General features: G+C 36.9%; 1 protein-coding gene and 1 pseudogene across 1 annotated transcript; one reads left to right on the top strand and one right to left on the bottom strand.

Annotated features, from left to right (window-relative positions):
• Positions 1-31: 31 nt before the first annotated feature.
• On the bottom strand, positions 32-21,067 carry LOC145488512 (tyrosine-protein phosphatase non-receptor type 4-like). The gene is made up of 34 exons (XM_081467394.1): positions 20,766-21,067; positions 18,380-18,487; positions 18,177-18,219; positions 17,682-17,760; positions 17,286-17,330; positions 16,956-17,008; positions 16,388-16,464; positions 16,105-16,151; positions 15,924-16,011; positions 15,244-15,332; positions 15,048-15,111; positions 14,515-14,612; positions 14,311-14,379; positions 13,616-13,684; positions 13,436-13,473; positions 12,861-12,972; positions 12,464-12,557; positions 10,869-10,909; positions 10,586-10,628; positions 10,393-10,449; positions 9,941-10,027; positions 9,267-9,336; positions 8,436-8,611; positions 7,300-7,335; positions 6,769-6,859; positions 6,511-6,575; positions 5,963-6,046; positions 5,825-5,887; positions 5,532-5,663; positions 5,193-5,247; positions 3,032-3,125; positions 2,596-2,731; positions 2,435-2,480; positions 32-2,068 (listed from the first exon to the last, which is right to left on the bottom strand). Exons 1-34 carry the CDS (start codon positions 20,919-20,921, stop codon positions 2,046-2,048), a joined length of 2,628 nt encoding a protein of 875 aa, XP_081323520.1. The 5' UTR covers positions 20,922-21,067; the 3' UTR covers positions 32-2,045.
• On the top strand, positions 3,417-5,185 carry LOC145488535 (F-box only protein 36 pseudogene; annotated as a pseudogene).
• Positions 21,068-21,078: the final 11 nt, after the last annotated feature.

The following is a 21,078-nucleotide window of genomic DNA, read 5'->3' as shown; positions in this document are numbered from 1 at the left end:
GAGTTGTCTTGTTTTGGAAGTCCTACTGTGAAACTTGCGTCCCAGCGTGTGCGATTTTGTTCCATGTGATCGGATCGTGCAAAGCGCCATGGTTTCGTTATTTTTTTTGCAGGTTTATGGACCGAGCGGCAGCTGCGTTCTCTCTCTCTCCCTCTCTCCCATGTTACGCCCGCTGTGTAGGTTACCTCTTTGTCGGCTGGTCAAAACTTAATGTCAGTGAAGTAGTCGGAAACTCAAAAACGTGTTTTCCGCAAATCTTCGTTGGTACAATTACAATGAAACCTGTAGCCTCGATAAACTTATTACGATGAAACAACAGACTACGGCTCTTTCCTCTACCCCCTCCCCTGAGTTAAATTTTATCGTCACGGCGCCCACACAATAAAATCAGTTTACCTCCTTTTGGAAAATGTGTTTTTTGTCATGCAAAGATTTTCTGATTTTTGAGAACACCAAAATGGCCGCCGAAAAAACGCCCCGTACAAGGGTCCACGACCGCACACAATCTTTTGTTTTGAGCTTAAATACTATGCCTAAAATTCGTAACCAAAACTTTTCTATGATTTAGTTCCACCTCGATCCCAGGCTCTCTCTCCTTTGCTGGGATCGCATCGAAGTATTGTGTCTTGTGCATTCTCCCCAGTTAACTAAGGACAGACTGAATAAAATCAGATAAACGAAGGCAATAAATACTCCGAAAAATAAAACACGCTAAAATGTCATTAATGACAACTCTCCAATTCTAGTCATCATTACAAGTGTCTTCAAATTATGACGTCATTTACTGACGCAATCACGTGACTGCTTTAACAAAACATATCTAACAACTATTTGCACAGCACATTACGAAAATGGCTTACTCAGGTTGGATGCCTAAGGGGAGGAACATTTGACTTTTGAGTGGGATGATGCTTTTGAAAAAAATATATATATATATCCTGCAAGCATACCTGTACCAAAAAAAACCACTGCTGAAAAACAAATTCACGCACGCTCAGTGAGCCGATTAAAATAAAAAAAAAAAACGTTTCACACGAAGAAAACAAAAGACAAAAAAATTCCTAGTGCATGAAAGTGTTATAAAAACGTTCCTGGCTATGCCAAATCTCCCACTCTCCCCCCTCAAAAGTCAATTGGTCCACCACTAACATTGTAATAATCAAAATGAAAAGGTTCAAATAGCATGAGAAGTTTCGAGGTTCCCCATCAAGTCCGTTTGATAAATAGCCTTTCTAAACAGACGTATATATTATTCTTATTTTGTAAGCTCTGGCATGTGCATGTTGGTTTACAATCGAAACGCAAATATAGGTCTGGGCGGTCGAGAAAAAAATTTACATGTACTCGCTAAGTAGACGTTTGGCGTATGCGATTGGGAAAACCACATAAACAGATAAGCATTGATAATCAAAACTTATAACGAATGAAAACGGTACACTCACTTGTCTTGTTGTCATCTAATGACAATGATTCTTTGACAAGCTCATTTTGCCTTAATTTTTAGATAAAACTCTTTAAAATTCCTCACCATTTTATCCAAACTGTGAACTTTCCGTTTGAAAAGCGACCAATATCGGTCAGTTAGCTTTGAGCACTTATACATGTTTTGTTGCTTATACACTGCTACAAAACTTAGCACATTAATAAACGGTAATCAAAAGCGACTGACCATTCTTTAAACAGAATAAAGTCACTCTCTGCGACAAGTGTACACTAATATTAGGACGATATGAATGACGTAATGCATAAATAAAATGCTACTCTGTGAAAATGAAGAAAACTTGCCACTCTGACCACATGGCACTAATCTTTCTTGGGAATGTTTGTGGACTATCAAGAAATCTTATCACATTGTCATGTATTCCTCTTGCTATCGAAAACGCCAGGCACCGATGCTGACGAACTGTGCTTGATTCAAGCTCGACCGAGTCCTTCACTGTCAGGCTTAAACAGAGCCGTTTCTAAACATTCCATCACGTTTAACCAGTTTTCCAGCTTTAAGCTTTAACTGAAACTCAGGGACATCCTATTCTGGTGGTCGGCGTTTACAGTGGTTTTACCATCTCATCTAAAAAAAAAAAACAAGAAAATTTCTAAAGTCAGTAAAACTGGCAAACGCAAAGCATAGCGGCATGCGACACGTCCAGTCCTCTCACTGTCAGTTATCAGGGTGCAGGTAATTGGTACAGGTATCATAACTGTTACCACAGGTTTAAAAACCGTTATAAACTTCTGGTAATATGTAGAGTGTTGGTTAAAAAATGAACGGATTCAAAATTGGAGCCCTATTTTTTTTTCAGATATCATCCTCTGGAATAGTACTCATTAATGACAACAAATATCTAAAATTTTGAGTTGTTTCGCATCTCCCGTACCGACTTGAGTCAAATATCAAGGAAGAATGTTGAAAGAAAATTGCAAAACCTACACTCACCATCATATGCCCTCAATAGAGCTTCCAGAACAAATATAAACTGTCCCTAAAGAGAAGAAATAATTAAACAGTCAGCTACTTCTAAGAAACAGGAAAAGTGAACCACAGACTAAAACATCAAAAGCGAACTTCATGTAACTGTTATCAAATTGTCCACTTACCGGAGTTTGTATGAGAGAACATCGTTGGTCTCTCATTTTCCGAACAATTTCTAATGGAAATACAGGTTCAGCTCCTTCAATCATGTTGAATGCCGTTTCCATGAAAATCAAAACGCCTGTGCGACCAACACCAGCGCTTCAAGAAAAAAAGAGAGAGAACGAAAAGAGAAAGAAAATCAAACTTAATCCTGCGACAGTTCTTTGCACGTCACGAAACTTGCTGAACCTGGCAGCTGGTCACTAAAGGGTATTTTTCGGAAGGAATCGACGACAGGAGATAAAAATCTGTTGAACCAGATTTCACGAATCGGGCCAATTTTATCAAGATTTTTTGTCCCGATAAGTTCATCCGATGAATCATCAGAAATGTTAAAATCTACTGATGTAAAATAGTTTCTCAGTAGCTGCTCCAAGACTTTGATGTTACTTTTCCTACCTGCAATGTAACACGGTTGGAGTATTTGTTCCCTCACGGTAATGGCGAACAATATGAATAAACTCGAGAAAATCCGTCGAGTCGTCTGGGACATCTGTGCATGAATACAAAAACAGTATAAAAATAAAGCTACGTCAACTTTCACAACACCAAACAGTTATTTTTATTTAACATCCAGGTATTTAAAAACAGGAGACATATACATAAAGAGATTCAATTTAATACCTTATGAAAAAAAATTCAGTCGAAACAAAGAACAAACCGCTGTATGTAAAACAACAGATAACTTGTCATAAATTTCGCCGCAAGTTTATTCTGTCAACAAAACGAAAGCTTTAATTTTAAACGAACTAATGAGACAACTTATTACCGATGCCAGAAAAAAAAGAAAACAAAAAACTGTCAACAGTAGCTTCATATTGAAAACTGAAATCGCCTTTCATCACATAATTAAGTTGGATCTTTTTTTTTTTCAACTATTGGCGAAAAGCTGCGTGAAATCAGATAAATGTCATTTGAAGACTAAGATAAAATGTCGACATGTTTGACCAGGTGGCTAGCTGTTAAATACTCCTTTTTAAAACAAAAAATATTAAACCCGGTTCAGATAATTAGCCTGTTATTAGAAAGAGAAAACGAAACGAGGTAAAGGTAAAAGCAATAACGTGTTTTAAACTAGATTCGCTCTTATAGTGAAGAAGTTTGCATTTGCCACGCAAGACAAAAGACAACGTGTAATTGGTCAGAATTTCCCGCGCAAAACACACAACCGCAACAAAGCAACTACATCGCTTCGCTGCTTTCAATGTTTTCTAACATTTCAAGTTTGGAAGCAGAATGTGACTTTGGTTTAACAATCTTTTTGACGTAACAAGCCGCCAAAGTTATAAAAAAATGAACACAGTTAAAGTTTTCATAGAAAAAGTCGGCCAAGCGCCTTCGCCGAGCAAAGATTTCCATCAGCTCGTGGTGAATGAAAACGAAGTGATATGGCGAACATGGCGGATTGCTTTACGAAGAGATCAAAGAGGACTGCCGCCAAGCACAAGAAAAGTGCCTTGGGATGATTTTGATGACGATACACTTCTTCAGGGCGATATAAGTCGTGTTTTTGGCGAGGAAACGCTCAAACATGTTCATGCGGTTGTGTGTGGAGACTGGTTGATTCGCTTACCGTCTCGTGTTATTGTACACATCGCATCTTTTCTTGATCTAATCGACATAGTCCATCTGGGAGCTGTTTGCAAGTTTACAAGAAAGATTTGTGCAAGCGACCTACTCTGGGAAAAGTTATTTCTGGCTTACTGCGACACTGTCACCGATGAAATTAAGATTTCGGCAAGGCAACATGGTTGGAGAAAAGCGTTCTTCACAAACAAGTTGGAACTGCGAGTAAAATTGCGCAGAATGAAGATCAAATGAACAGTAAAGTGAGCTAACTACTTCAGAGACATTTTGGTGTCGGAGACCTTTGACATCGTTTCAAATTTGTTCTTGAGATCGGATATTACGCAGATTACTTGCCATTATTTAGATATCACGAATTCAGCATTTTCTACGTAAAATTACTAGGCAACTATTATATCTATATTTGATCTGTTTGCATTTTACACATAAATACCGTTCAATATTGCGTTTCTCATTGAGTGAAAAACATTTAAAATTACTATATTCAATGAAAACAAAGATCTTTTAGAAAACCTTAAAGCTTCTAGTATTTAAACATCCAAACAACTTTCTGAAATTCTGCGAAATTTATATTTCTATTTTAATCTTCAAAATCATTTTCCGTTGTTAATAAATTCTTTATCTTTTGACCCCAGTTGCTTCAAAGCCAATTATTTTTGACCCGCAGTTTCCATTACATTTGCAGTTGATATAAACATAAGTATCAATTTCTCATAACTTCGAAGTTTGTTAGTCCTAGGTCAGGGCCAGCCTGATTTGATTGCGCGTATCCTCCAAAGAAACTTAAAAACAAAGGGACCGAAGAGAAACACATATTTCGACTTCAGCAGACTTCATTTACAATATTTGTTTGCTCATTTCAGTGTCCCCATGTAATTAGCATAGCCGTGCAGAGCTAAACACTTCCACACGATAAAAATGTGATGTGTTAGGTTAGCTACACGGGAAGGGAGGGAGGGTTAACCCTACTCACCGTGGTCCGGCCAGGCAATGTATTGTAACTGGACAACAACTCGGCTTCGCAAGCTCTGAAAATTCAAACAGTACACATGAATCAGTAAGTATGGCAAGGACTACGTCACGTGGAGTAAATAAGTAAATACTTATTTTACTTTAGCTTTTCCTTTTCGTTTCGTCCGGAACATTTCGAGCGGATCCGGAAAAAGCCGATGGCCTTAGACGAGTCACTGCGAAACTAAACGAGCGACAGGAGAGAGAACCTGGGATCAAGGTTGCATGAGCAGCAGGACCTGTACGCCCAGCAACACTGACCGGAAGTAAATGTTCTGTTTTCAAGTCATTCATCAAGTACCTTGGAGTCGGTGACGTACATTTCCCTGTAGATGTACGACGGTGAGAAGTCGCGAATTTTCGTGCAGATAATTTCCAGGTCTCCAAACGTAAGAGTTTCTTCTCCTTCTGGCCAATACTGATGACATTTTACCTAAAAATTATAAAACAAAAATTCAGAACTAGGGTTAGTTTTATTTGACCCAAATAGACCACATTAATTTCACGAATTGTGAGCAAAGGCTGCAACAAGATTGCATCCGACTCCGACTCAAGGTAAAAGCTAAATAAGAGCGACAAAAATGTCCAACTTACCCGGCCTCGTTCTACTGTGGTGGTAAGCATGATAACCAGGGAAGCTTCTTGTTCCCAAACCATCTGCGAAGAAACAAACAAAATTAGAAGGTCATAAAACCATTAAATATTTAACTACGTCGATTGTATGAAAATTACCTGCCAGAAATCACCACATGTCTTTTCTAGTGGACCCTGGGCTGCAATATATCTGTTAATGACTCCTCTTGCAGGAACGTCCATCTGAAATGAGTCAATATATGGCGATTGGCTAATGAAAACATCACTTCTATATATCGTTTCATATAATAAATAAATAACTGAGATACTACGCGCACGCTCATTGGTCCATAGGTATGTTTAGATAAGAGTATATAAACACGGTTGTGACGTTTAAGATTCGCGCGTATTTTGAGAAATATTTTATATGAGGAATAGAAAGTACTTTTTCCGTGCTTACATAGCCTCATCTACACTTGGGGGATTGGGGGATATGGGGACTGAGAGAATATTCGAAAGTTATGCAACCCTCGACTGCGTCTCGAGTTTGCATGGCTGTCTCGAATTCTCCGAGCCCCCGTTGTCTCTAGATGAGGTTATGTAAACACAGAAAAAGTGAATTGCTTAAATATATACACCTTTTAATTCGGTCGGTCGTTAAGACATTGGAAACATTAAGCCATGTGATCGAGTCACGTGCTACTTACACTAACGTAGTTTGCATTGATGTAATCATTCTTTCCTTTGTACAACTTAACACGTGAGTCGTCATCTGTAAACAAAAACAAAGTGTTAACATATTCTTTTTTTCATCCATACACAGGCGACGAAAACATAACAAATCACCAACAGGCGAGCAATTTCTTGATGAACTTCAAATTCTCAGAACCGTCATAAGAAGAAATGTACAGCTTTTAATACGAGAATTTCTATTTGGAGATTGAGACTCAAGGTTTTGTTCTTACAGGGTAAAATATCTCTGTATCTGTTTCTTGGCAGGTTTTCGGGTTTCCTTGCTTCTTCCATGGACATGCCTGGCTTTTTTCTGTACAATTCCTGCAAAACGATTTGAATGCAAGTCAGTAAATAAATTGATAATCAGTTTAATTTTTTAAATCACGAGAAAAAGAAACGTCTCATCAAGATATAACACATATAGAAAGACCAGAAAGGAGCAGGGCATGGTCCAGTGGTGAGATCACTCGCCTCCCACCAATGTGGCCCGGGTTTGATTCCGGCCCGGTGCCATAGGTGGCTTGAGTTTGTTGTTGGTTCTCGCCTTGCTACGAGGGTTTACTCCGGGTTGTCCGGTTTTCCTCCCTCCACAAAAACCAACATCTCCAAATTCCAATTCGACCAGGACCAGCATGAAAACCAGCTAAGGCTGACTTGGTTTACTCTTCGTATCTTTCTCCGCATTCCAAATATATGATATTTCATATATTCACTTGTATTCTCTAAATATCGCAATTTATTTATTTTATCAGATTGTTTACCTGGAAGTACACAAGCAGATCGCCACTTTCAAGATTCTGCAAAAAATAAATAAATCAATAAATCAATACATCAATAAATCAATCAATCAATCAATAAATAAATAAAATATCGTAAGATAAATTTGTGACCAAACAGTCAAAATCTTGTTACAGTTACCGGTTCGGCTACATACAACAACAAAATCATCCCTTTCACTAATTTATCACCTGCCAAGTTTTGGACCTGGCGCAACTTAGCAAGACGATTACACAGCGACAGATAACAGGTTTTGGCGGGCAAAACTAAAAAGCTGCGAGAGATGCCGCATTTTTGGGCGGGAAAAAGCGAGAGGCTGAGAAGCTGAATGAATTTGTGCGGCATCTAACTGTAGTATGTAAACTCTGAAGTTGTACAAATGAATTTCTCATATTTATTCTTCACTCCACCGTGTCCTAGATTAGTATTTTTGCTATTTCCAGGTCTTGCAATCTCTGAAGCATTATGCCTAGATGGCGGGAAAAATCACGCAAGCCACACATGAGGTGTCGATGTAACGAACAGGGCACAATGTAGCACGAAAATGTCCAGTTTACTGATTGGCTGTAACAGGACACGTGTTCCCTCGCGACTGACCCTTCCCTCATGGATCATTTAACAAATTGACGTCAGTTTTTTATGCGTCTGTCCTCCTATTGATGATACATTGCGTCATAACATTGTCAAAGTGGCTGTGGAACAACGAGCCACAGGCTCGTGATTCCGCAGTAAACTTTGACAATGTTGTGACGAAATTTATCATCAATAAGAGGACCGGCGCATAAAAAACTGACGTCAATTTGTTTTTTACAATAACAAGACTCCAAAATGGTCAAATGCCCAGAATAAATGAGGGGAAAAGACGCCGTAAACTTGCCGTAAACAAAGATAGGTGAATTTTATTCCAAACGACGTGAACATTGTCAATAGTTTTTCTCGCTTTTTGATTGGATACTTAAAAATGTCCAAAAAATCTCATTGGTTAAAAAGTTGGCAGTTTGACAGCTGAAAGTTGGACTTGAAAACTTGCACAAATTAAAATTTTATCCGTCTGTACTCTTATTGATGATAAAAATGAGCCAATCAGCGCGCGAGAAATTTGACAGTTACTGTAAAATACCTCTCTGAGTTGCTCAATGGAAACTCGAAGAGCTTCGGTGTCCTTTGCGACTTCTTTCTCTTTGATGTGCTTGGCAATTATCCGTTCTTGTTCGTGTCTTTGTTCAGCTGCGCTAAACTGCTCTGGGCTTACAACATGAACTGGCGACTCAGCATCCCGTGAAGATGGGGTGAAAACTGAGGTACACAATTGAGAAATTGAAAAATCGATTTCAAACTAAGTAGCATCAGCAATAGCATGTAAGTAGCCTCTGTAATCGTATTATATTGTAAGTAGTGTAAGTATTAGTATCGTAAGGAGAACTGATAAGTAACCGTACTGTATCGTAGAGTTAGTTATGCATGTTGTAGTATTGGAAGTAGCATTTGTAATCGTATCGTATTGTAAATAGTGTAAGTAGTGTAAGAAAAAGTAAGTAATCACATTGTATAACATGTTTTGTTAGTACTGTAGGGGACTTTAGTAATTGTATTACTGTTGTAAATTGTGTAAGTAGCCGTACCACTGTTGAATGAACTAGTGTGAATCACAATTAAAATGTTTAAAAAACTCAAAAACGAAAAGATTTCAAACGCTGCAATATTAAGTTGGTTGTAAGTCAGTGAACGAGCGAGAGGACATAATTCAAAACTACTCAAATGAAAACACTTCATGCAAATGGTATCACTTCCAATCCGACAGAAATTTTGTGGCGAGTTTAAGAAACGTTTGATCTCTTTTCTTTGTCAGGCTTTATGAAAACGAAACTGTTTTCACCGGAATGTGCGACAGAACTGGCTGCATAAGCTAACGTTGAAAAGAGATATACAAAGACGTAACATCTCTCCTCACCGTTGGGTCTTATCGTCATGATAAGCAGTCTCCGGTTGGATTTACTGATCGTTCTGATGAGATCCACAATCTGAAAATAGAGCAAAACACTTCAGTATATATATGAAATCATGACATTACAGAACTTACTATCCCAGAAGCCGTTGTGTGTAGTGAAGATCTTTTCGGTAGTCGTGTATTAAACCGTCCATTCACAAATAAAGACAAGATAGGTGTCACCGCTTACACAGACTAACACATCAATAGGCCCTTTGCACGATCCGGTCGTTACACAGTGGGACTTCCAAAACAACGGAACGCGCACCAGTCCAGCCCGACTTTCCTTTGTTTTGAAAGTTCCACTGTGGGCCTATTTAATCTCAAGTTGTAACTCACAAACAACACTCCGAGCAATGCTGTGAGATATCAGCAAAATGCCGTGGAATAAGAAGTGGGGACCGAGAAAAATAGAAAATATATTCTTCGATTGGCTCTCTTTGCTCGTTTTCCCGCCCCCACCCCGTCGTGCTTCGCATTCGCGTTCGCTTTTTCCTTCGCGTGTGTTGAAAAACAGAGAGGCTGTGAAAAGTCTCTTCGGAACTGCCGTTGAAAAAGTAAATAGTTAACAGCAGGGAGAATTTAGATTTTGATCCCGGAGATAAAAGAGACGGAATGAATCATAACAAACACAGTACTTCTTGATGTGGTAGCTCCTTGACTATCCTGCCATTTATGTGAACAATTTCGTCTCCCTCTTGTAGTTGCGGCATACACATATCCGCCTAGAGATGAAGAGCTCGTCATCAGGAAAATAAACAACTTACAATCAATCAAAAGACTGTGTGATAAAACAGAACATAACAACAACAAAAACAACAACACGCATGGTGTGTGTGGACTCCGGCATGTGTATATGCTGTGAAAATCAGTTCAAAGTTTTCCAATCGCATAGTTATCAGTTTTATTAACATAAATGTTTATGGTATTAATTACTATAATATTGAGCTGAATCAGAAGTTTTTAACGCTATTATAAACTTTCGATGGAACTCAAGAATCTTTATGGACTCTTTGTAGATGCAGGAACAATTATAATATTGATGCAATATTACAATATTGCTTGAGTGTTCACAAGATAAAAGACTTACCGGCATTCCCCGAGCGATCTTTGACACAATAACCGGCAAGTTGATATCTGCACCTCCCTAAAAAGACACAGCCGTTATCTTAAACTGGCAGTATAATAAAGTAAATATCTTTCACGGCTGTAAAATATTCTGCGTCTTACAACCTTGACAACATGCATCGTTGCAGAAAGGTTGCGGGAAAATATTCAGTTACCTGCACGTTAAATCCAAACCGTCCCTGCTCATCAGGTTCCATTCTGGAAGAAAAATTGTAACCATGATTACAAAAACGTCAATGGTCTACTGCAAAAAAACTCAACTGAAAGCGGCAATCTGCAAGATTTATCAAGAAAAGGAAAATTAACTGAAGGCTGGAAAGATATTGTTCTCAACGGGAACAAACGAAGTGCACGCAACGTTAAACCAAATCAACGTTTAATGTTCAGTTGAAAAAAATTTCTAGAACAAAACGTTCATCTCAACAATAATTGTTTTACCTTACGGTCATAAGACCTTCTTGATTAGCAGAACCATTTCTCTGTAGAAAAAGTTAGTAAACACAATTGAAAGTGGCACGAAATAATGCAATAGTCAGCTTCACCACAAAAATTCATAAACCATGTAATGCATACCTTCGCAGCAATAAAAAAGTTACATGTGAGGTACTGATTTCTAACGCTTAACCGATATGTTATCCTTGATATCCTGGAGTCATCGAAGTTATCTTCAAATTAATCGTCTGCCCGGTCCCTAATTCAAATATTTCGCCGGTACATATCCCCCTTGGGGGCTCAAGGCATTCAGCCAAGCAAGTCGTCCTCAAAATAATAGGGAACCAAGATAACACTGAGGTAACAATACTGAAAGAAACTGAAGAGAAATAAAGGTGGCCAAGATTGGGAAGTTTGAAAAGGGTTATGAAAGTGTTAATACTGAAGTATTTCTAAATGTTCGCGAAGAGGAACTTGAAAAGTCGCGGTTTCCATAACAGGAAGAATGTCTATTTAAACAACAGCTCCCCTAGCTACGATCACATCCTTCCGGGGAAATGAGTGAACAAGAGAAAAGAGAGACATAAGGAAGTTTTCCTCCTCTCGCGACGGGCATTTTAATTATCCGAGCCACAAGAAAAGATAGCTGCATGTACAAAACAGCTTGATTGGCTAAAATGACTGAAAAAAAATTACAGGCCTTTTTCAAGCTAGGAATATACTGCACCAGAGAGCAAATTGTTTACAGGTGTGCACGAAGCAGTAGGTTAAGATAGTGTATGGAAAACAAACAATGACAATAAGTATACAACGCATGAAAAGAAAACAACATCGTGTAGAATTGAGCCAAAAAGGGAAAGGCGAACCCAAGGCAAAGCGAGAAAAAAAAAATCAAGAAATGGCTACAATTTTAAGATTACATGGGTGCACCATGTATCAAAGTCGATAAAGGGGGAAGCTTCTTCTCCAATACATACCGACCGTGACCTACAGCCAGCTGTATCTTCCTCCATATCAGAAGTAAATGAGTCGTTCGAAGAAATACTTTTTCGCTAAGCCACAGAGAAAGACAAGGAGAGAGAGAAAGAAAGATAGCAGAACAGTACGGTATATATAAGAGGTGTTCAGACGTAGAGAACAGTACAAAATATATAGAAGAGGTATTCAGAAGTTCTACAGTCTTAACTCCGCTAGATGTAAGTCAGAATTAAAACCTGTGCGTCATAGTCAACAATCACAAGAAACAAATGAAAACACGTGACGCACACGAAAAAGCGCACTTTCCTTTTCTAAGACTGCATAGACCACAGCAGCTACACAACACTGAATTGGGGGGGGGTCAGTGGTATCAAAGAAGTAACGCTAGATATACATGAAATTAGCACACATGGGCTAAATACATTGACCCTTAAATAAAGTTATGAAATAGACTAAGAGGTTAATTATGGCAAAAAGTCATCTTCTGAAAGTATCTCAACTACTTTTGACACTTGTTGTTGTTGCGCTAAGTTGATTTATAAACATACCTCACTTTGTCTTGACACAACACTTCAGACAGGTAATCTTAAGCAAACAGTACAAGGTACAGTTATTCCCCTCACCTGTAATTCTGGCGTGAGGGCGGGTTTTAGTCGGCTCATGTGCGCATCGTCAGCCATTCCAAGGCTCTTGCTTCTAACTAACGAGTGATTCATTCTAATGAGGTAAGATTAAAAACAGCAATTAGCTTATTGGTGCTATGTACTTTGTGAAAAAAATACCATTGCTAATATTTCCTCGTCCCTGGTCAGTTCTAAGATGCATCTGCTTGAAGTGAAGTGTTAGCAAAAGTACAGTGTGGACCTTATTGGGGACACGACATCAAAATTACCAACTTGACAACTTATTTTTGTCAGAGCTAGAGATTATCTAGAAACTCAGGAAGTGCCCATGACTGGCCACACTATACACCCTTGGAAATAAACCAAAGAATAACACAAAAAGAGACACAATGCTTACTTGTCAAAGCTTGATGGCATAGAGGATGAATAATTAAGACCAGTTGACTTGTCACTGAACACCACATCGTCCTTGTCAAACACATGATCAAGATCGATTCTCCGCCGAGAACCTGTGAACAAAATAACAAGTTCATACAGTAAAGTGCGAGACACATTTGCAGTGGATTTAGTTCCATAGTCATGTTATTTGTGTTATTCACAGCACATTTTACACAATCTGGATAAAGGATCTTTTTATAGCTTTTAGTATAATTCTGTACAGATAATTAATTTAGTTAAATTATTTGATTAGTTAAGTAAACATGGCTCGATGGAAGAGCATGTTAATATGAACTGATACTGTGTATACACAGTAAATAAAGGTTACCTACATGTACCTACCTACAATGTATTTCAGGTAGTGGGTGAAATAGTCAGTTAGTACGTGGTTATGTCATGATGCATTTATTTGCAGTGACATCAATGTATACATTTTGTCCAACTAACATACATGTAAAGCATGAATATTGTTCACTAAACTTGTTGATTAGGTTTTAAGGCTAACAACGTTATATCAAAATAAAGTCATCTCACCATCATCATTCCTTCTTGAGTATCGTCTGCTAAGAGTCCTGCAAGATAAATAAAAGTACAGTTACTGTATACCTCAGAGTTACCATTTTTTTTTTTGTATTTTTTACATCACATGAAATTATGGCAAATTTCAGCAAAGCCCCCTCAAGGTGTCAGTAAACTATAGAATTGCTGTTGTACCTTACAATCCTTGGTTCTGTTCTTGGCTGTCGTCGTCCTTCTTCTATTGCCTGATATTCTGTTTTACCCCTGTGATAAAGAGAAATAATAATATTTAAAAAAAGAAAAAAGAAAAAAATTTCACTGGTAACCACATTTATCATTGTTCAAGACATCTTCAGATAAACTAGTGTTGTAACAAACACCTGGGGTGGATACAGGATTTTAGAGAAGGGGGTTCGAGATGTGAACTGCCCAAGCCGCTTCCCTGTAGGGGGTCCTGGGGCTTCCTTCCCCACAAAATGTTTAAAATTGAGGTCCTTTCAATTAAGGAGGTTTGACCAAAATAATACTCTGAACCGCCCCCCCCCCCCCCCAGATCTGCCCCAGAACACATGCTATCATCATGAGTTTGCTGCATATTAGGACAAATTAAAGTGATTATAAAAAAAATATATTCATTGCAACTAAGCACCAAGTCTTTTGTACACAAAACGTCCCTGACCAGATATCAACCAGTAATATCAAGATGAAAATATGACATGAATTTATTTAGTTTTTGCCACTTTCTGTTTAGACATGCCAACAGACTGCCAGATGTTTCACTTTCCACACCAACACCTTGTGTATGCATAACTCACTATAACTCAGCCCTTTCATAGCTTCTGTTATGCTTGTGTTATTGCATGTTATAGTGCACTGTGAGTAGACATTACCTGTATCTGTATTTAGAGCCAATCCTAACCAATGTACTTTTGCTGTTGCTTGGTTTGGGGAAATGAGTCCTTAATCAAGACAAATATAACATATAAATATTACAAGAAGTGAAATTAATAGAGGGTATTAAAAATTTGATTTCCTAGTAAAAAAAAATAACCAAAATACTGAAATATCTTGACACATGTCGCTTTAAAACTAACCTGTAGAATGTGTGATACTCTACACATGTTTTCCAAAGTGTTTTACATGCTCTGTAAGTTGGCATGTGGAAACCAATGACATTGTCGGTCCATTCATTCTGAAAAAAAATCACTTATAAAATATACAAGCCAATATTAACGTTAAAAGTCGACATTTCAGCGTCATTGTGACACCATTCTCAAGGCAAAGTGAAGATTTGATTTCTATACAGTCTCTACAAATTAGAATGGTGTCATGATGACGCTGAAACGTCGTCTTTTAAGGTTAATATTCACCTGCTTATGTTTTAAGAAATCGGTATTGATCAAGACTATAAAATATAAATTCATTTACTTATTTATTTATTCATTATATATATTCATTACTATACATTTATAAAAGATATATATAAGTGTGACCAAGATAATTGCAACAAAAGCAATCAAAACCATGGATTTATACAGTCTGAAGTAAATTAGAGATATTTTCTGTAGTCTATTGGGAACAGTACATTGTTTAAATAACGGTTCTTTTTAGTACAAAGAATTCTTACCCAGTCAGGTCTAATCTGAACAAAAAATCTTTTCCTTTTGAAGCAAACTTTGACAACTTTTGACCTGCAAATTAAGAACCAAGACTGAATTACTTTTGTGGGGCAATGAATCATTGAACATAAAGTTTGATACAACTGCATGATTTTTGAGCCACACACAGTGGTTGTTCTTAAGATGCAAAAAATATTTACATACCATGGAAAGAAGTTTATTTTACATCTGTTGTGGTAGACAGTCAAACCAAGCGGGGAAATTCCAATATGCAGATCAAGACCATCATGGTCCTGAAATGGAAACAAAACAATTGTCTAAATTCTTCAGCATACATTTTCTACAAATCTGACACTGATCAGTGGCAGAGGAGGCAGAAGGAAACAGTCTGTGATATAAAGGCTCTACACCACAGAAGGTCAATCAGACCTGGAATCCATGACGCATAAAGAAATGAGGCCCACCACATGCACAGGTGGTGTTGTGGCTTGCAGGGAGCCTTGTTGTAGCGAAGGAAGAGTGTGATCCTGTTTCACACACAAATTAATAACAAAATTCAATAAATAATAAATAATAACAAAATTCGAGTATCACATGTACTTTCAGCTACTGTTGACAATGGCTTTTAATAAATTTGCACGCGTAATAATGTCTTTTAGTTGCTTTTGTACATGCGTCACACGCTAATTTTCCAGTTCCCTCTTTGCGTGACATGTATAAACCCTTTGCCACCCTCATAATACATGTACATGTAGGTCCACAGCCAAACTGAGATGACAAGCTTAAGTGGTAGATGACCTATGAATCCACCCCCCCCCCCCCCACCTGGCTGCCACCCCCTAGGATACTGAGGATTAAGTCATTCACTGTCAAGTAAGTCGCACCTTAGCAAAGTGAAGGTCCACACCATACAAATCCAAGTTTTTTGCTACTTCAAGGAAATTGAATTCAGCATCTGCTGGACTTTGGCCACTGTAAAATGACATTAATTTCAGGTTGTTTCCATATGACTAACATTTAGGATTTACTCAGGTATAACAAAATAATTATCATAAATTTTGTTACCCGTGATGCTTATGAAATTCTGATGCCCTTTCTTCAAAATCCTCCGACTAAAAGAAAACAGATGTTTACAGTCATGATTAATTTAAAATATGCACAGTTAGAAAATGCTTTGATAATAAAATTATGATATTTTTGGGCGAGACTGGCAATTCCCAACATGTAGTGAAGGCACTGGGAATTGTCAATTTTCAGTCTTGGAACCACAGACTGTAACAAATACCCGAAACACAACAATGTAACTATGAGCAGGAAAAGCTTCAAAATATGAAGAAACAGTTCAGACCTGATCAGGTATAAATCGAAACTCTGACACATAAGAGCAATCAACCATGATCTTAGGATCAAAGTCTCCAAGTTCACCTGTAAATAAACAACAAAAACTTTATTCAGTTGCACAAAACATCATATTTGGATTGAATTCTGTCTCTGATAATAAAACTGACCACAGTTAAATTAGAGGCAGATGTAAACAATTATGTGCTACATAATGTATCAGCTTCCCTAGATTGAATAAAAACTAAGATTTTATGTGACAAGATGCGTTTTTTCCATCTGTAGTAGACTGTTCTTCTCTCCTATTGATAAAGTTTATTTGACTTTTTTTTTCATATTTCAAAGCATGAAAAATTGCTTTGCAGGCATAATATCAAAATTCTGAAAGGCATGACTAGGCATCAGTGAGACTCATTCAATGAATATACAATTTAGGCTTGTTCAGGCATACAGCTGTATAGGAAGGGACCTGTCAATTGGCACAACTTAAATTACATATAGTTCTGCTCACATTTTGTAGGTGAACAATAGAGAAAATGACTGACAAGAAAAACACTGCAGGAGCAACTTTTTCTTACCCTGAAGCACATAAGAAGCTAACTCTGCTGCTGTGTCATAAAGGCATGGCAACCTGCAGCAAATGCACAATGTTTTATCATGCATTTGAATTTTAATAAAAATAATAATAACAATTTAAATTATAATAATAATAATTATAATAAATTATAATAATAATAATAATAATAATAATAATATAATACTGACTTGTGTAGAAAACAACAAAATAAAATAACTACGTGTAAGTAAATGTAAACCATAGTATAATACTAAATTTCAAAGTGCACCTCTGCTAAAGCTGTAATTGTTAAATTGTAATTAAAGTAACTTTAAAGGGACTTAACATTTACCTTCCAGTCAATAGGTCTCGTTTTATTTGAAGATAAAACTGATATCTGAAATTTTTAAGTAATAATAGCAGCAGTTAATGTTTGTTATAATTAAAATATATATCAATATACTTGAAAGCAGAAGTTCTGTTGCACTTTTAAATAATTCAAAAGTGCAACATGACTTCCTATTATTATTAACATGACTTCCTATTATTAAAATAATCAAGTCTGATCAACAGTGTTGATCGGATTTTCAAGTCATGTGACTATGAAACTGGATGTTGAATATAGAAAAGAAAATGGAAAAGAAAACAAAATGGAAGAAACATTTGCCATATGCATTATGGTTTCTAATATTAGACATGCTAATTAATTAATAATGAAATAAATACTTTTTATTAATAGTATGCTTACCTTGTGATATCCTCAGAAAGTTTAGAGGGATCTGATGCAAAAAATCTCACTCTAAAATAAAATATGTAGGGTGGACCACCTACGTATTGTAAAACATAAAGATGCAATAGTCATTATAAGTATTTGTAAAATAACTACCAAAGGATACCTGTACTCCAGGCATTCTTATTGGTCAATAGGTGTGTTTAGATGAGAGTATATTAACACGGTTGTGACAGTACAGATTTGCATCTATATTTGAGAAATATTTTATAAAAGCAATAGTCAGCAGCTGAGAGTACTTTTTCCGTGTACTTACATAGCCTCCCTTGTCTAAACACTTGAGAGGCTGGGAGAGTTCTTAAAAGTTCAGCAAATCCGAGATGTAGTCGACAGTTTGCATAACTATCTAAAATATATTTAATTTTGCTTAAATATGTTTATAAAAATAATGTATTTAATGTGTGATCAAATTATTAATAGTATAATTGGAGTCATTGATTAACTGCTACATACGTTTGAGTTGTTTCCTGATCTGCTTTTCAGAATTGAGCCATTGCTGTTTAAAAGGAAAAAAAAAGAAACAGAAAGGCAATAAATGGCAATATTGTAAATTCAAAACTTATGCAAAATTTCATTGTTTCTAAAAAGTACAGCAAAATAGTAACACTTTTATCAAATTAAGAGGGTAATCAAAATAAATATTGCATAATACTAACCAAGTTATCAGGAGAGTCTGCAACATATTGAAGACCAAAGAAATGTTTCTCCAGTAAGTCAAGATGCTTGAAGACAGCTTCTAACAATACTTCACCCTTGGAGTGTTTCTACAAAGAAACACACACATTACTAAAGTGACATGTTACTTCAAATAAATAAATTTAAGAAAAAAAGCAAAAACAAAAACAAAAAAAACAAAAAACAAAAAACAGCAACAATAACAACAACAATAACGATCACTCCTCAGTGGAATTTAAAGGGTTAAGGGATTACTTAGATATCACATGGCTATATGGGAGAATCAACTTTATACTGAAACATTACATGTACTTATCAAGGGGACTTAGTTTAGTTTTCAACCACACCGCTGGGAGCCATGCCAAGCTGAACCACACAGCCTGACCTTTATTAACATAAGAACATAATTGTCTTACAATGACACAAAAAAGTGGCTAGAGAATAATTTCACCTCAACTTAACACATTCTACAAGTACTTCACGGGTGGGTGGTGGGGCATGTCAGGCAATGGCGGATGGCAAAACAAAAACTGAGACCATGTGTGAGAAAAATGTTTTCTGCTTCTTTCATTCCTCAGCCAATGGAAAACCACACTTTAGACTAGTGCCCTAGGCTGGATGAATATCTATTACAGGTAGATGTGATTTCTAACTTCGCAGTACATGTACCCTGATTTGGTAACATACTGATACATGTACAGTGTAGTACAGTAACACTCTAGCATGCAGTTTTCATTCACGTTTAATTAATCCCCAGTCCACAATATGGAGAAGAAATATTTTGAATGTGCAGCAATCATCAGTCATTTTGGATTTGTGCTTGAGGAAGACTCAAGCAGGGAAATCACCTGATTATTGTGACTTAAACACTTTCGAAAAGCTCAATTTTCCAAATGTTTTCTGGCCTGAATTTTCAATTTCTTCAGCTTAGTGTGGACAGGTCCCAAATTCATTGTTAAATGCAACATTAATATTCTTGATTACCTTAAACCTTGAAATATAAAACATCAATTGCCTTTTTTTACGAATGTCACGCATGTGTGAGGAAAGATTTATATGTAAAACAGTTGATGAAGTGTGTCCGAAAAAGATGTTTATTTATTAAATAATGTTTGTTATAATAAGTTTATGTAGCCAAAAATATATTGATAAACAGAACACATTGCCTTCACCCAAATAAGAGTGGTCATCAAATAAATTGCAAACCCCCTTGAATAAAAATTTTTGTTCAGATTTTAAATATTTATAATTTGTAGGATTTTTCTCATTAAAATACATTTTCCCAAATAAAGAATGATGTAATATGAAGATTCATCTGCGTGGAAGAAAATTTTAATAACATTTTGATTTAGTACAAAACTCAGAATTTTCAATAACTAGTAATTAACCAATTTTACTGAAATCCATGCTCGCAAGAAATGTCTGCAACATGACACCAAAATAACGTAATGTCGGCTACGTGAAATCGGAAGCGAGAAAATCGTGTCAATACGTTCACGGGGTGGACAAACACATTGAAATGAATGCCCAAAAGTCAAATTACAAATCAGAATTTAATTTCCCTCGAAACGACCACTTTTTATCTCTTACTTCAAACAAAGACCAAAAGGCAAAGTCAAGGTGTGAAAATATGCGACATTGCTCCTGACAGCTTCATTGTCAAAAGCATTCTCGGACTTCCTTCACTTCTCAAGATTTTTTAATAGATAAGTAAAATTAAAAATACCAGAGCAGTACTGAAGCCTTTCCAAGCGTCATTTAAAGTTAGATGTTTTTCGAGGACTATGTAACTTTTCCCTAATTCTTGTGTTTACGTTATAAACACATTTAACTCGATCAAAATCTCTTTAATTCCATGAGATGTTTGACAAAATCGGATTGCTTTGGTGGTTTTCCCCCGCGTCATGGCTAGAATCACTTATTGTACATGGGGAGATTTCCAGCTAAGAGCAATCTCTGACAAGCAAATCAAAGACTTTCCAAATATACCAACGAGATGTTGTTCAACGGCGATAATAATAATGTTTTATTCGCACGCTGGGTTTCAAAAAGCACCCTTCTAAATAGAGTTAATTGGAATCATGACCTAAAATTAGCGCACAATTTCAAAACAGAAACCTGTCCTATTTTGCACGTAAAGAATTTAATTGTTTCGTTAATAAGTTGTGAAGATATCCTGAAACAAGGGCGTGTAGCAGGTAAATAACGAATTTATTACCCATACTAAACTTGGCTTAGCGGCTGCTTAGCTGGAGAGCACTATCATCGATACAGGGTCTCCAAACGAACTCACAATCACAGCTAACGACACAACAGAATATCTCCATCGAATTCTCAGCTACTTAACAGTAAATACCATTTACTTACGTCAATATCAATGACAAATTCTGAATCATCTAAAAGTTCCACCACACAGCGGATTTTGTTGGGAGTCGTATTCCCGCTTCGCGCTAGTTCCGAGCCTCGCACGCTATAGATTCCGCTTTGAGAACCAAGCGATGTGGGACGAAATCTTCGTGACATTGAGGCGTACGATGAACCAAACCCTCTCACATAAGTCACAGTTGTCTATCCTTTAGAAGAAAGGCACTCGATCTTGAAAATGATAAACGAACTGGCTGATATCTTCGTTTGTATTTTGTTGGTAGAAATTTGTAATCATCAGCGACAGTCATCATCA

Source organism: Orbicella franksi, chromosome 5 (genome assembly GCF_964199315.1).
Source record: "Orbicella franksi chromosome 5, jaOrbFran1.1, whole genome shotgun sequence".
NCBI lineage: Eukaryota > Metazoa > Cnidaria > Anthozoa > Scleractinia > Merulinidae > Orbicella > Orbicella franksi.
The sequence above is the reverse complement of the archived record's forward strand: the minus strand, read 5'-3'. Positions and strand labels throughout refer to the sequence as shown.

Coding starts and splice junctions, on each gene's coding strand:
- LOC145488512 (XM_081467394.1), bottom strand. CDS start 20,921: ATGTCACGAAGATTTCGTCCCACATCGCTTGGTTCTCAAAGCGGAATC. Junction 18,220..18,379: donor CAGACTCTCCTGATAACTTG/GTTAGTATTATG, acceptor CCTTTTAAACAG/CAATGGCTCAATTCTGAAAA. Junction 14,380..14,514: donor GAGTATCACACATTCTACAG/GTTAGTTTTAAA, acceptor GTCTTGATTAAG/GACTCATTTCCCCAAACCAA.